This window comes from Pomacea canaliculata, linkage group LG1 (assembly GCF_003073045.1).
Source record: "Pomacea canaliculata isolate SZHN2017 linkage group LG1, ASM307304v1, whole genome shotgun sequence".
Taxonomy (NCBI): domain Eukaryota; kingdom Metazoa; phylum Mollusca; class Gastropoda; order Architaenioglossa; family Ampullariidae; genus Pomacea; species Pomacea canaliculata.
This window is the reverse complement of record NC_037590.1, coordinates 18925293-18941632: the sequence shown is the minus strand read 5'-3', so window position 1 is coordinate 18941632 and position 16340 is coordinate 18925293. Positions and strand designations below refer to the sequence as shown.

Sequence of the window (16340 nt, the reverse complement as noted above, 5' to 3'; positions counted from 1 at the left end):
GGAGAAAAACCACAAAAAATAAAATCAACATATACATACAGGTAGTCCTCCACTTATGACCCCTTTGATTTCATCATTATTCATCATGTAGCATAAAATAGTGGAAAAATGAATGGGGTCTGTATGGGACATTTGGAAATACACTCATATTATTCAAAAATCTCACATGATCTTCAGCTTAGTAAGAGTCATGAGTGAAAGAGTGAGCAGTAATGCATATTAAATTAACACTAAGTAAAGTGTGTTATATGATGCTGATTATTAATACTGCGTGATTGTTATTACTGTGACCTACAGTCCATTGTTGATTGTTAATACTGAGATATGGCATGTTGTCCATTTGTTCCTGATGCTGATCTTCTTGTTAAATTAAATAATTAATGTACAAGCACTGAGGTGTGATCACAAATCCTCACATTTTTACCCATATGTATATATAAAAAATAAACTGTTCAGTCAGAACATAACCTAGTCATAAATCGAGACCTACCTGTGTATGCATATAAGCATTATATGAGAAAAAAAAAAAACAAAACCAGATTTTAGACTCTGATTAGAATGAGAAAAAAAATTAGTTATTGACTATGTGAAATGTTTTCCCGTGGTTTCCCACTGTCCACTGTAGCGTAATCAATGTCTGTGAAACAAAGACCATAGAAGACACATTCCATGAATAGAACTGTCTTGGCCAGTCCTGTTTGTGTTGCCATTATCATAACTAAATGAGTAATTGTATATGAGTGTGCTACGGGCATGTGTATGTTTGTATTACATGCAGTCATCAACTTTTTGTCCTTTCCTATTAAAATATATAGATTCCGGCTAAACCTTTTTTGCTGTGCCTGCCATTTCCAAAATTGTGACTGAAAAAATATATTTCCGCAGTACAATGTCCTTAAAAATGTCACATTAATTTAGCAAGGTATATCTGGAAGGTAAAAATGAAATAACCAGAAGACCAGATCAAAGTCATCAAGTTCACTTTGATAATTTGCTCAAGCAGTGTTGTTTCTTTCAAACTAAGAACACAAAATTCAAGGCATAATGTCTATGCTTTTACAGTCCCAAAATTTAAAAAAAGTTTTAGCAACTTCTTGTTTTTTTAAATTTCTTTACAGATTAATATTTAATTCCTTAATTTTATGTGCCTGCAATGCTTCTTGGTCATCCAATACAACTCACTTCACAAAATACATCTCAAGATAGCTAATCACTATCAGTCAGAAAATGATTCAAGGATGTGATAATGAACATCCTACAATACCTCAAATTCCTCTGTCTTTCTACTGTCCTCAGCAATGAGTTCTTGTAATTCTTTGATATTCATCTCTGTTTCAGTAGCCAAACCAGATATTCCTGAATACACAAACACAATTTCCACATTATCATTTTCTCACTGCAAGATAATGTCAATGGTAGACACATTTTCCACCCAACCAGGAATAAAATACTTATACACAGTTTGAAAAAATGTCTGGTTTAATCCTAAAGATTGAAAAATCAAGTGAAGAAGGGCTGGGAAACAAAACAAATTAAGTACTTGCCTCAATTACAGATGCATGGACCTCAGACAAATTCAAAATCCTTGGCATTTGGTTTACTAATAATTTATGAGTATGTACAATGAAATTATATCAAGCTTGCTGTAATTAGAATGCTGTACAATTAGGGTTAAAAGATAGTTAACTCCATTAGGAAGAGCAGCAAGTCATTAATCTTGTCTAAATTAGTCTTCTCTTACGACACAAATAGAACTCTTCAAGTAATTCACGCAAAACTGTATTATGATATATGTACAAACACAGCTTTATTCGCTTAAAGCGTATTTACAAGTAATCCTTAACAGTGCACCATTTACAGCACCACCTTATAAATTATTTACCAACTACTGGCATCAGAGTAATGTCCCTTCACCTAACTGGCTTGAGGGGTCTAGCTCTCTGTCGTTTAGTTTTTTCCCACTAATCTACGTCGAGTTTTGCCCTCTTTTACCGATCTGCGATGTTTGTTGAAAATGTTCTCCTCTGTTCCAGATTACTGTTTACAGCTTGTGCTGCATCATTTCTCCCAATCGACACTTTCATTCACTAACGGTTTCTGTGTTGCTTAGCCATTTTATTTTGGGTGGTAACATGAATAAAACTAAAAAAAATTAGATTTAGCATCAGGCTTTCTAGTGACTATGATCGTCATAGAAAAGGGCAAGTAAGAGAATCACCTGACATGGCATCAATAAGCTCCTTGATTGCGTTCGTACGGACACTCATTGCTGCACATTTTCCCAGCAACTCTTGAGGCAAGCGATCTGGCAGGTGGTCAAAAATACTTTGGTCTATTTGAAGAGAGTTCATAAACTGACTGTAACACAACAATACAATCAACAAATAGACCATAGGAAAAAATAACACAAGACATGTATGTATTTATGCATGCATGTACCCCCCACCCTCCCTTTCGCACACACACATTATCAAAGCTATTGTTTCCACACATGACACACAGCCCATCTGTTAAAAAAAAAATCTTTTCTTCATGCAAGTTTATGAACTTAATGAACTGATCAATATCAGTGGAACAAGTCTTTAGGAGGGATGTTTTTGAAGTCTCAAATGGAAACTTTTTTTACATAAATCATCAAATCAGAGAGCAAGCTTCAACACTTTTGAGGAAATGTGGCCTAGATCAAAATATCACACTTACTCAAGTTCAGCATTTTTTGATTCAATTTCTCCTCCCACTTGCCTTAGTAGTTTGGCCTTCTCTTCACTTAAAACACAAAAAACAAGCTGATATACAATAAAAACATTCTTGATGTACCATGCACTTCTTAATTATTAGCACATTCATTTCTCTCTCTCTCTCACACACACAGGCACACAATCACAATCCACCACTTTAGCATTCTGCTGCCTCACCAAAACTACAGAATTTTTAAAGACTAGATTAAAAGATTCATGCAGCTCAGTCAGTCAGATTTGCTGCCATCAAAGCTTTCATAAAATTGTCATGGTGGAGTGAACCGCATCAAATTTATAACTGCCTATCAAAAAGAATTATATTAATGTTCCCTGAATCTTGAATCTTTCAAAACAATTTCAAAATGACAGCTAAATCCATATAAGTAATTTTTTAAAGATAGACAAAACTGATACTCACCTATAAACAGATGCTGCTTCATGTGCTTCCATTGGTACTAATTTCTGGAAAATATCTGGCCCAGAGATTTCTGCATCTGTGGGGTCAAAGGGAATGCCCTTCACTAAAGGAGCTCCTGCAAACAGCATTGGCAAGATTTAAAAGTGACAAAACATGAAAACAAAACATTCTGCAGGAAATTTTTAAAATCTTAACAGGCTATACCTCTGTTCAAAATACATAAAGAAAACCCCAAACAACAAGTATATTCATATATATGCACACATAAAATCAGGCAGCAATGAAGACATTGAAGACACAAAATGATTTTCTCTCTGTATCGGATCACTAATGTCTAACAGCTGAATAATTTCATCTTTCCAAGATCATAGTACCTTTCACTTCAGGAAGGCTTTCAATTGGAGGGACCTTCTCATGATAAATAAAATCGTTGTCTTTTTGAGCAGCAGCCAACCTGAAGTCAACAACAGGGGGATAAAAAAGGGAATTAGCAAAGCAAACTTAAATCGAAATTAAAACCTGGTGATATAACATTTTTAAGAGAAAAGTTTACTTTAAACAAAAACTGAAATATAATCAAAATAATAAATACTTTTTAACCTGTCAGCTCAGACACAGGCTTGTAGTTAACTCAACCATGTTAAATTATAAACAAACATCTATGTATGCACAGATAACTTATTGAGTTTTTGAATGCACCAGTTCCTTCCTTAGAACACTAGGCAGTTCCTGAGTTGAAACATTTTAAAACAACTGTGTTTGCGGCTGTTGGTCAGGCCATGCCAAAACTGGCATTTCAGTGTGTCAGCTTTGATCTAAAACTGTAGTTTCAGTGTAGATCTTAATATGAGGTAAAAGACATGTTTGTACAGTCAAGAGGATTCTCTGCACTTACTTTCCTCCAACAACATCTTGTGCAAACCTTAGAGCTTCCTGCATCTCAGGAACTTCATTCTGATGGAAGTAAGAAATGATATATAAGAGTTGGAATAGTTAAAATTGTTAACTATTGTTGAAAACCAGTTAAAATAGTTGGAATAGTTTAAATTGCAAATTCATTTATCAAGAGAATACGAAGGAGGAATTATGATTTTAATCTATGTCTGTACAATATGTTAATCATTTTGTGTTGAATAATTTTCAATATTATAATTTATTTCTTAAATTCAGATGTTTTTCCTATCTCATCTTAAAGTTGCATGGAACATACATTCTCAGACAACTAGCTCATATGGTCACATCAACTCCTATGAAACTCGTTTCTGTTATGTCGATTTCATTTATGACTTATCTATGAGTTTATTTTTTGTTTGTAAACTTTTAATTAAAACAGCCTTCCAAACTGATAGCAGGGAATTGGAAACTGATGAGAATGGATGTTAGAGTCATAGGATGTTTCCTTAGAACTGCAAACAAAGATGACAGCTTACCTTAGCAAACTTGACAGCTTCATTTAGATGATTCTGACACACCTGAAAGTAGGCCAGGCGCTCACCCCACTTCTGCTGATCTTCAGCATGACGGCCCATGTAATAGTTGGTGATACACTGATAAAAGGCTACTTTCAGCTCTAAGCGCTTTCGCCAGTCCTGCATGCAGAAAAGCTATAATTTTAATTTTCTGAAGTAATATCCAGAAGAGATATATATTATGCCATTATAGCTATTCCTCAAAGCAACACACAACAACCCCAAACATTTAAAACATTTAAGTGACAAAGTAACATTTCTGATCCTTCATTGTAATGCACTCCAGCTGCACATGTAAACAGGTTTACTTGATGATGGTATATTTTTAGAAAGTTAGTATTGTATTTTGCACAAACATTATAACATATGATGAGCTTGCCTTCATCCAGGAAAATACATTCTACAAGTTCAGTTATTGTTATTTTATACAGTGGGTTGGTGGGAGAAAAATCTACCAAACAGCAGAGATGATGACTCACTTTTTCAAAAACATTGACAACTCATCAAAAACTAGGAATTTAGATTTAGAAACTGCAGGGTTATAGAAACAATGGACATACCCTGAAGTATGAATTAATTAATTTGCAATGACTAGCACATATGTGTAAAATGCTGAAGGCATTATAGAACATTTTAGCATGCAATGGTTGGCTTGCTAGAATGCAGCCAGCCTGCCAAAAAGTATAACAGACTAAAAACAGTTAATTTGCCATGAATCACCTCCCTTTACTCGATGGAGTTTCAACAATTAAGGCCAGGCAAAGGAGAAGCTGCCAGTCCTAAAATAGAGTCACATGCAGAGAAAGAATAGTGCGTCCCATAGGAGATTTGAATCCAGAATACCCAATGCTCAATATACTGGTACCAAGTACTATAGTGCTGGAATACTGCCACTAAAAGTTGATATTAGCATAAAAGATGCTTTTTCCATATGATGATTACCTTATAGCTGCGTGAGTTGATGACTTGCTCAGCATTGCACTGATCTAGATTTTTCACAGCCATTCGGTAAAACTCCACCACCTGTGCTGACACTTTGGCTGTAATGGTATTTTTTCGGCTATCAATCATTGACTTCTCCAGAATACACTCTTGTGCCTGTGCCTGCCCAAAAAGAATACGTTCAAAACTGACCCTTAAAAAAAAAATACCAAACTTGTTGATGATGATTACGAGGATGACATTGGCGATAATAATGGTGTCACATATAACTTACATTATTTATCATGTTTGGTTTTGGTGTTTTTGAAGTCAAAGTATTATAAACTTTATCTGATCAGACACAGACTTTCTCCCCATAATTATTAATAGTACCAACCATAAACATACACCTCTGGACTGCCTGCAGATGAATTTTCCAAGTTAGCTTCTAGTTCTAGATAATGCACATGTGCTTTTGTTTTCACCATCAACATAAAGATAGCAGAATGTGAGCTCTTGTGTTGATAAAGACACAAAAGCTCAAGCTTTATCCCCTGTTGAGTGAAGACTGATGAATGTTGCCAAAATCAAAGAAATTAAAAGTAATTAAGCAATAAAGGTATTGCAATCAGAACAAGAAGAATTATAGTATGGTTTCAGATATTGGTTGCCAAAAGATTTGCCAAGACTTGACAGCCTAAAACTTCATGAAAGGTTAAGCGCTAGTCTCGGCAGACCTCCAGAATTCAGAGATATATGTCCACAATATGAATACACTGAAGCAAACTAGTCTGTAAGAAGGCTTGAAAGCTTGACAGTACCAGCATCACATTGATGTGAAAGGTAAGAAGTTCATGTGACATATCTGTACTCATGCTGGAGCTGCCAAAGTGATCACGCAGGTACTCAAACGCCCAGGCAGCACACTGGAAGTGAGTACATGACACCTTCATACCCTGCAAAATAAACACCCATAACAAAATTTATAACTTCAGCTCTGCAAAACTGTCCTCTAGGATAAATAAAATTGCACTGTGACTGTTCAGCATTTGTAAATTTATATAATTAATAGTGGTTTCAGATACAGAGGACACAAAGAATTTATACAGTGGCAGAAGCTGCTCAAGGAGGATGAATATATTCAACAGCAATATCTGCAAATTAGTTTTAGTTAAACCTCTACAAGAACTCACCCATGCATTGTATAAACTTAGTACTTGCCTCAGCATTTTGTCGTGTATCAATAGCTCCAAGATTAGAATGGAGAGCTCCAATATTGTATAAGATGCAGGCTTGTTCAAATTTGATGTCAGCAATCATATGATCCCTCCCTGTCTGGTTATCTTCCCTAAATAATCCCAGACATATAGATCTGGATATATCATGGTTCTAGTTATTTTGAAAAAGGGACAACCAACTCATTGCCAACAAAGGACACATTATTAGATCTTGTAGTCAAATTACCATTATGCAAATATTAAAGAAAATAATCTGATGTTCCTGAAAACATGCTTAAGATTTTTAATTTACATTTTGCAGGCTTTTAAACAATGTTCATAAGACTAACAATATGGAAGAGAAGAGTTATAGAACTCATCAAAAGTAATTCATATGCAACTCCAACGAAAACAAATCTTACCAAGTAAAGGTGACAGAAGCTTCACCACCTTCTCCCATAGGAAACCGACCATGAAGAAAATGAAGCTGAGCATAATACCTCTTTAGTGTTGCACAGCCAACAAAGTCACGGGTCACATGGATGGCATTCTAACAACAGGTAACAATAACCTTCATAAAAAAAATTTCCTGTTGCACATATGTAGAATCCACACTTAAAGCAGTTACACAGAAATATATGTTAAGAAAAATTCATTTATTTGCCAAGTTATATGTCTTAATGATAACTACTGTTTACTTGACAGATACCAACCTTATATACACACTCACGGAGGCTAAAACACGTATATGTAAATATACAAAAATAAAATGAAAAATTCCTCTCCCTTCACCCACACAAGATGCACTCTTTTATGAATATGGTATCAAGAGTGACACACTGTGAAATCATTTTATATATATACTTATACTACAAGCAGTATAAAAGAAAGAACACACATTTGCATATATATTCAGATGAGAGTCCTAAGTGCTGGGATATCTTACAACTGTTAATTTGATAAACTGATAATGCTATGTAAAGATATTATCTTAATAACACAACTGAAGAATCACCTGTCGTAATTGGTCAAGATCTGAACATGCTTTATTGTAAAGAGCAGGATCCTCTCCATAGTAGTCATGAATATACTGAAAATAAATAATTTTGCAATTAACACTACAATAAAAACTGTTTGTAAATCTCGTAATCCTCATTTGACATACATTATATAAAAATCATATAGTGTACACAAACATACCACCTCTGCCTCACTCATTCACATGCACATGCATACACACACAAATAAACACACACACTAATAAATACAATACTTTTTCTCTCTCACATACACTGTGATAATTGAACAATGACTTCAATGACATTGTTATCAGGCCACTTTCAGCCTGAGTCTCTAAGCTAAGTGCTACTGCCAGTTGATTAACTGAATAGTTCTGAAAATGTCTTACTTAGATCTAGCACAAGAATGAAAGTAGAACATTATCAGTACAATATGAATATACAAATACATAAATTCTACTTTTATTTCAGAGTGAATATTTTAGTGACATGCTATTTTAAATAATAAAATCTCAAACAGGGTTTAGCTACTTCGTTATTCTAAACCACTAATGTGCTGATCGTCATGAATTACCCGAGTAACTTTAAAGAATGACTTGATACACTTTTCCACCATAAATCATAATGCAAAGACCGACAGCACTGTAACTCTATTGTAATGACAGACTATTTATGCCCTTATCCCTGCATGATTGAGATATGCTTCCTGATATGAGCTTCCGATCAATTCAAAAAGCGAGGACATGGTGGTGATATTCTGCGACTGACTACATACACTCTCACAACAGAAGACAAACGCAGAATAATAAATGCTTACAAGCTTCAAACATCCTTTCGTTCCAGTCAGCTTCGAGACTACGACATCAAATACTTTCGTATGGTTAAAAGTGAATTAACATTAGCCATGACTGACCTTCTTTAGCGTTGGTCCGAAATCTACATACTCTGGGCTGTGTTTCAGTTCGAAAGCAAGCATCGGCAGACGAGGCACGGCCTCCATCTTTGGTTACTGTCGTGACCTGGAACGATTTGCAAGTTCGTCAGCTGCGGTCTTTCCGGAAGTCGACTTGGCTACTCCATCAACATCATCTGACAATGAGTAATGTTGCTGTTTATGTCGCATCTACTTCAGGGTCGGTGTACATATATGTTCGGCTATACATATATGTTCTTTAGAAAAGAAAATGTCACTAAAAGAGTTTCTGCTTTTACTAGGCACAGACTTGTTTGCTGTCCGAACGATCGATTGATCTGGATAGCAGACGCTGAGAACAATGGACGAAAGGAAATAATAGGCAGTATTGTAGGTTGTGCCTCCATCTGGTTCATGGTTATGTAATACATGGCATTAACATTATGTATTAAAAATAACTGCGGTAAACAATGTGTGTGTGGCTCGGGATGAGCTTAGATGGAGCCCCGCCCACTAGGGTCTATGTTAATAATATATGCATGTGAACTGTATATAGCATTTTATCATCAAGCATATTGCATGGTGTCTAAGCGATATATTGAGTGTGCCGTGCGTGCACAATATGTGACAATGCAGCTGAGATTAAACCAAATAAAAAGCTGATCAAGTCAAAAGTTGAAAAAAAAAATTTCATGTCGACATCTCAAATAATAATATATTTTTATGTATATATGTGTGTGTCTGTGCTATTATTATGTATTTAATTTTGCTCATAAAATGGTTGCAGGCTATGTGTAGTTAATCAGCTTAAGGCACTGTTTTGGTTCATTAATTGATATCATGCATTTACTTACTGAAAGTTCCAGAGGCGAAGGAAATAGGTTGAATAGTGCCGTACGTACTGTATGCAGGCTTAATCTGTCTGTGGAATTCATTCTTTTGTTGGTCCTGTTTGGTTCGACGTACCTTTTGTAAAGTGAAAATGATGAAAATAAATGATGAACATAGATTCCGATACCTGTGTGTGTGTACAGTATGAAAATTACTGTTCTGAACCCGGGTCCAGAGCATCCGGATGTGAAACACACGGTGTAAACACATAATTGTTGTCACGCCACTTCCAGCCTGGGTCGCTAATGACCTCAAAGTGCCTTACAAAAAGCAGACATGCAATTATAGTTTATGAATTAATTTTATCAGAAAAAAAGTTGCTCTTTGCCGCGGAGGCTGCAGTTGGGTTCACCGTTTGTCTCCGCGCAGGCCAGCGTGAGGTCACCTTTACAGGCACGAGAATCGCCATGCTGATCGAACTAGGCATGCAATGACGTCATCGCTTTTGCACCCGCGGTTCGGGTCCCTGAGGTCATCACACGACTTCCCTCTACATCTCGCCTCGATAAACTCGCTTCTACTGACTGTGCAGCCTAGAGGCTATATTCACGTGTGAACAGCGTCTGGTACACTGGTACCACCAGACACCAAACGATGTGCGTGGACAATTTACTAACCCTACCCCCTTGACACAAACGCACACATCGTTACGCACCTTCTACCGTGTCTCCTGCGTCGATCGCTTATCTGGGAGGAAAACATAGGTCAGCTGCTGCCAAATTGTTCATCCGCTTGAGCTAATGGGACACTCACAGGCCGGAACGTAGCTTTGGATTTGGATAGGACAGATTGGGGTACACTGACTACAATGTAGAGTGGTAATTTGGTTGTAATTTGTGGTTTGTGATGGTAGTGTGTTTTTTTTTCTCTCTGTTTGTGTGTGTGCATGCGCATGTATGGTGAATAACTAACCCCCAACTAAGTCTAGTTTCAACAGATCAGAATGGAGAACCCTATCTTTCTCTCGTCTCCACCCGACACCCTGACGATGACATATAACAATATATGTAACTGTATTGAGCTCTTTTGTTTTATTGGTCATAGCGAAGATTGTGCTTCCACTTTCTTTGCTTTCCAGCTTTTGATGGTCCGAATTTAACGTCTCTTTCCACCTCACAAGTTGTTCTCTAGTCTTCACGCAAACACGCAGACGCCCAAACTGAGAGCAAGCATTCGAGCACATCGCAGGTGAGGTTGCGAGATTTATCATTTACAAAACTTTGGTAATGTGTTAAGTCCGTTAATCGAGAATGATTATAATCTAAGAGCAGGAGTTACTACACCCTTATGCTCAGACTTGGCTCAAATATCTACTAACCCTTCCCCACTCCCATCTTCTATGCTTTGCAGTAGTAATAGTCGGGAGATAGTCGACTGTAACGTGTTGTCTTTGGCTGCTTCAGATCTTGCGACTTCCGGTCCCTAGGTTTGGCAGTACCTGTGGAGTCTAATAACTGTTACTATAGGAACTGTAGTATATAGGTGGTGATGATGTCAAGAGAATTACTGTTTATTTCCCAGTTTTTAGGCTATTTGCGCCCGCAATCATATGCATAATTTTTTTTCTGCAGATATCTATTTCCTAGTTTACAGTCCTCGTATCATATGTCTCAAATCAGACCCTGAAGTAAACAGTCCAATATTGCCGCAGAATTAACATTTAGTGCACATTCCTGACTCGACATGGAATATGGAAAGTAGTCTGTTGTGCCACTTTTCTTTTTTTTTAATGGATTAGATGCAAATACCATTCTGCTCTTTAAGTCGACCCCATACAACACAAATACTGGACGAGAAGAAAAGTGGCGATATAAAGAAGGTATAGGATTTATAATAATGGTAACTTTTGCAAGAAATTCGTTCCGCCACAAAATATGGCGAGCTGGTGAGATGGCAAGCGGATGGCAAGATAATGAACTGAGAATGTATATCGATCTTCACTAGACAACTTCCGTCTACTGCGGCACCTTTGCTGCTGCCGTTAATCACACAGCTCTTTTATCTTTTCTTACATTTCCTTACAGAGCCTAGGTTTTATTTGTCCTCTTATGCTCAAAGCAATTTGCCCAGCAAAACTAATGACAAGGGAATAGTCGCAGAACTATACAAGCAAACGAGAACACTAACATCATGCAGCTGCATAAGCGTTTTTAAATTCTAAATAAATTACTTTTAAATAACGGTCAAGAGAGCCTTGCGACAAAAAGCAGAAGAAACAGAAAGTATACAAACCCTGAATACGTGTTGACCTTATTAATCACTATTTAAAAAAAAAACAAAAAAATAAGATAAAAGCATGCAAACATGCATCTATTGATTTTATTTGCTTGTAGCATATTGATTATTTAATTTTTTTTCTTATGATTGGCATCTAGAAGCGTACACTCGAACTCTCTATAACCTCTAACATTTTTTTTCTCTTTCATTCATTTATTCCACAACTTTATGCACGTCTGCCGGACTGTCCGTAGCGGTGGCGCTCGTCTGGAGGAACCTTCGGCAGACTTTCAACGTCGATGACCATCACAAACCAGACGGTGCCGTGCTGCATCGAGCGACCGTCCGGCCAGTCCTAGCGCCTCCCACTTCCTCCGCCCTCCCCATTCCGGCCGTTCTTCAATTATTTTACCATCTTCTAGTCTTCTGAGTTACCTCCCTGTCTACCTTCTCCTGCCATCACCCCACAACCCCCTCGATCAACCGGGCTTCAGTTTTCCGCGGTATTGGCCAGCGCTCTCATTCGGATGATGCATGAGGGATTCTAGGTAAAAATAGCATCAGTGGGAGGGTCTGGCATGGATGTAATAACTAGAATACGGCGGTAGGTTTTAGACAACCACCCTTGCAGGCCCTGTGATATTTGCAGGAATGTACAAATGGTTGTCGGCATCACGCCAATATTGAAGTCTTGATGTTTAAAAAAGAAAAAAAGGTGCTAGGAGATCACCCCAGAATTGTCGACGCTTTGAGTGCATCTATCAACTATTAAAAAGCGTCGTCAGCTAAACTCGGTAGACAGACCACATCGATTGGCCAACAGGAAGATAAATCTAACGAACTCTGCTTGGGAAGCTTCGTAGTTGCTTTACAGAAACGCTGGTCATACAGTTTTCTTTGTAGCCATGCCAAACTCTTGAACAAAATATTCAAATGGGAAAAAAAGGACAAAAAACAAATTGGTCTTAATTTTGAACGAGATTGTTCATTGTCACTGAAGTTACATTTTGAGACTTAAGCAAATTTGCGAGTAGGGGAAAGAGGACGACGACGAAGCATAGACTGATGCCTGCAAATTTAATCGAAGCTCGTTGAGTGGTTGACTGGCTCATACAACTGAAATATTATATGTCCTGATGTTACTATAGCTCTGACATCAAAATTTCAGATTCTGTCTCATCTGACCTGCAATAATCACACATATAAGAGATCGTGACAAAAAATGTCTCTTTTTTTGCTTGGTCATTTATTTTTTTCCCAACAGGACAAGAAAAATGCCTCCATCAAAACATCTTGACATAAGCTATATTTCTTTGGATGGTTCTATTTTTGTGTCGGCAGTTTGTTTACAGCTAGAGTTATTTATACATTAACATGTTTATAGTAAAGGAATACACACGCAAGCGGAAAGAAATATGTTGCTCAACACAGACATACACCATAATACACAGTTAAGTTTGTGTCTGTAAATGCTTTATTCAAGTATTGACTTAAGTCAAAGAAGCAGCGACTCTGTTGGCATCATGATTAAGTTGCTCTGTGATTTCTGAGATGATAAAATGTAGCTGCATGAGAATCCAGCTGTAAGAAGAAATAACTACAAATTAATGTACACAGAGAATCTTTCCAGACGGCATTTTGTCTGGTGCCAGCAGGGAATTCATGGCGCCTAATAAGACATTTATTTTATGTTAAACTCGTTTTCTTATTTTTAGACGCCAAATAAGATGCACTTACAAATAAAGGAATTGTATTGAATGGGGTTTTTGGAATCTCTTTTGCATCACCGTACAGAAAACGATGGATGGATGAAGAAAATGACCTCGTTGAATAACGGTAAGAATTTGTCCTGTATATTTATCAAATGATAAATGACAGAGCGAGAGAGAGAAGTGGCATAACGTTGCCAGTATTATTGAGAGAATCGCGTGACTGCTTCAACAAAATCACTTCAGTCACGTCTTACAAAAGTAAAAGATCCGTCTCAGGTGCTAGTATTTTAATTTTGATTGTCGTTTAATTTTGAAATATGATAAGATTTTAAAAAATTTGAGGGCATGCACACACGAATCTGGCTGGCTCGCTAACTCACACACTCATTGGCTCATTGATTCACCGACTGACACACTGACATACCCCATGGTTCGTTGACGTAATGACATACTCAAAGATTCACTGACTGACTGGCATACTCTATGATTCACTAAATGACTGACTGACTTAGGCTTGAACAAACAGTTGCTAAAAATATTGCTTCTTCGAGTTACAAACACTTTTTAAGGTTTATAGTTCTTTTATGCTCTAATTACCTGGTTCATAATTCCGTTACTGATTTCCGTTCACAATCTTCCCGCGATTTGTTTTTACTCATAATGTATATTGTGTATTTATCATTCTTCCGTTGGTAAAATTCTCTGTCAGGTAATGAAGAAACCAAAGAGTGTAAACTACTTGGCTTCCAGGCACAGTTATGGTTCTTTGTGTTGTCCAACCATGCAGGTGTCTCCCTAATCTTCGTCTTCTTTCTCTTATCGCTTGTATTTTGCTTTCCATCAAGACCAGCTCTGAGTAAGAAGTTGGTAGCCTTCTGTAGAGTATCCACAAGACCTTACAGCTTGCTATAGAAGGACATCGGCAAAGACCAGGCTTCTACCCTCAATATCTCGAGCAGCCTACGCACAGTTCTGGAGACTGTGGTTCGTGGTCTGTTCTGCGTTCCCACAAGAGCAGACAGGGGACGGCATCGGTGCGGCTTCCGGTGGAGGTGGCGCATTAGCTTGTTGTTCCCTGGCCTGCAGCGGAAAATGTCCAGCTGGTCTGGTCTGGACAGTTGGTGGTAGGTGTCTGGTGGTTGTGGTGATCGGCACAGCGCCTTAATTGCTGTTTTTATTTCTGCGAGGCTGCCCTTCTTCTACCCCTGCTTATCATCAGGTCCCAGGCTTGCCATTGTATCTGCCCATTGCCCACAGTGCCATAGAGAAGCCTCTAGATGAATATCTTCATTCATCATCGTTAACATTGTACCACTCTTCATTCCTCACCGCCATAGACACTACTACAAACATCAGCATAAACATCACAAGGAGCTACCAAAAACACCACTACAAACACCACGCACAAGTCTACAGTCTACACCATCATCCCAAATCACTACAAACACTCCCACAATCCACCTGGTTTTCTTCTTTTCCCTTCTAATCATTATCTTTTTATTTAGCCATCCTTTCCAAATTTTTGATTGTTTAATTGTGTTTTTTAAATAAACACTGGAATTTTGCGTCCGACGGGTTATTTTGTTTACAAGTGAAAATATTCTCTCTTATGAACTCTTTCTATTGGTCATCAACACATAAACCTGAAACAAGTCACTCCCTTTTTCTTTCATTTAACATCAAAGTTTTTAACCTATTTTCAGTCCATTAGAAAAAAAAATAGAAACGAATGATTGATTAGCTATTTTGATTTTTTTTCAGGATTTTTCCTCCATTTTTGGTGCATGAGTAAAATTCTTTCAGAGAAAAGATTGCGCATGGCTACCTAATACTTTAACATAGAACTTCCTTGTTACGATCGAAGAAGTCTGATCGATTTTGTATCACATTATTGCAAATCTGGGCACTGTCGATCTGCACCTTGTTAAGTTACATGTCTTTCCCCGTACTAAAGACATTTTATTGCTGTTCTTAAGCGAGAATTCTTCTTGGTTTTCCTTTTTCTTCGCGTTGAATTTTTTAAAAGCTGCACCGTCACTTTTCTCCTCAAAACCCTGAAGAACCAGTTCATCTGACTAAAGAGCTCTGGATCACTCTCCACTACATCTGCTGGCTTTCTCCTCCTCTTGACTTTTGCTGCTTCATTTTATCCAGTCCTATGGGAGGTTTTTTTTCCAATTCTTTGTTTTCTGCAGCAATGTTCCGCTGCCTTTGGGAGTTTTGCTTATTTTTTCTTAGTGTATTTTTTTGAAGATCAGCTATTGTCTCTTTTGTCTTCCACGCCAATAAATAGCATTTAAAAGCAGCAGCAATAAAAACTGCTTCAGTACAATCACTTAGAAAAAAAAACAGGCACCACATGCCTATTATCCAGACAAAAAATGCAGCAGTGATTTATGGCTTTGTGCAGGACTTTCCCCAGAGAAAGGCATTAAGAGAGATTAAAGACCTACACGACTAAATTTTTCTGAAAGTGCTGTCGTTACTTTATTACTTCCTTCAGGGTCAGCGATACAAAGCTTCAATCATATATATACTCACTTTTTCATAAAAAAATGCTAGTTTACATATATAAACCCTGTTTAGCATATACTCCCAGCTCTTTCACTTGCTACAACCTTGACCACAAATAAAATCGCCATTACTTTTATTTTCTGTTTAGTGCTCTAAATGCGTAAAAGCTTTTGGCGCCATGAAAAAAAAAATTGTTATGTATATTCTTTATGTTTGTAATGCGAGCTTGCCCCATTTGCAGTGTAGTGTGGGCTATTCGACGCCAGCAGAGACCTCACAAATGTATTTTTAGGTGTCAATGCTGCCCACAG

The 16340-nt window shown here is 37.4% G+C and overlaps 1 protein-coding gene across 2 annotated transcripts in view; it reads right to left on the bottom strand.

Moving 5' to 3' along the window:
* LOC112563821 (tyrosine-protein phosphatase non-receptor type 23-like) overlaps window positions 1–8841 on the bottom strand; it is a 33987-nt gene extending 25146 nt beyond the window's left edge. Inside the window, exons 1-13 of one of the 2 annotated variants that reach the window (XM_025238182.1) lie at window positions 8696–8841; window positions 7779–7853; window positions 7186–7313; window positions 6768–6894; window positions 6368–6502; window positions 5568–5729; window positions 4587–4745; window positions 4052–4110; window positions 3531–3610; window positions 3157–3271; window positions 2701–2766; window positions 2219–2358; window positions 1265–1356 (exon numbers count right to left, since the gene is read on the bottom strand). In XM_025238182.1, the coding sequence (XP_025093967.1) occupies window positions 1265–1356; window positions 2219–2358; window positions 2701–2766; window positions 3157–3271; window positions 3531–3610; window positions 4052–4110; window positions 4587–4745; window positions 5568–5729; window positions 6368–6502; window positions 6768–6894; window positions 7186–7313; window positions 7779–7853; window positions 8696–8782 (1425 nt within the window). In that variant the 5' untranslated portion in view covers window positions 8783–8841. Of the gene's footprint in view, window positions 1–1264; window positions 1357–2218; window positions 2359–2700; window positions 2767–3156; window positions 3272–3530; window positions 3611–4051; window positions 4111–4586; window positions 4746–5567; window positions 5730–6367; window positions 6503–6767; window positions 6895–7185; window positions 7314–7778; window positions 7854–8695 lie in introns of those variants that run through there. The other variant, XM_025238192.1, reaches the window with a different exon arrangement.
* Window positions 8842–16340: the final 7499 nt, after the last annotated feature.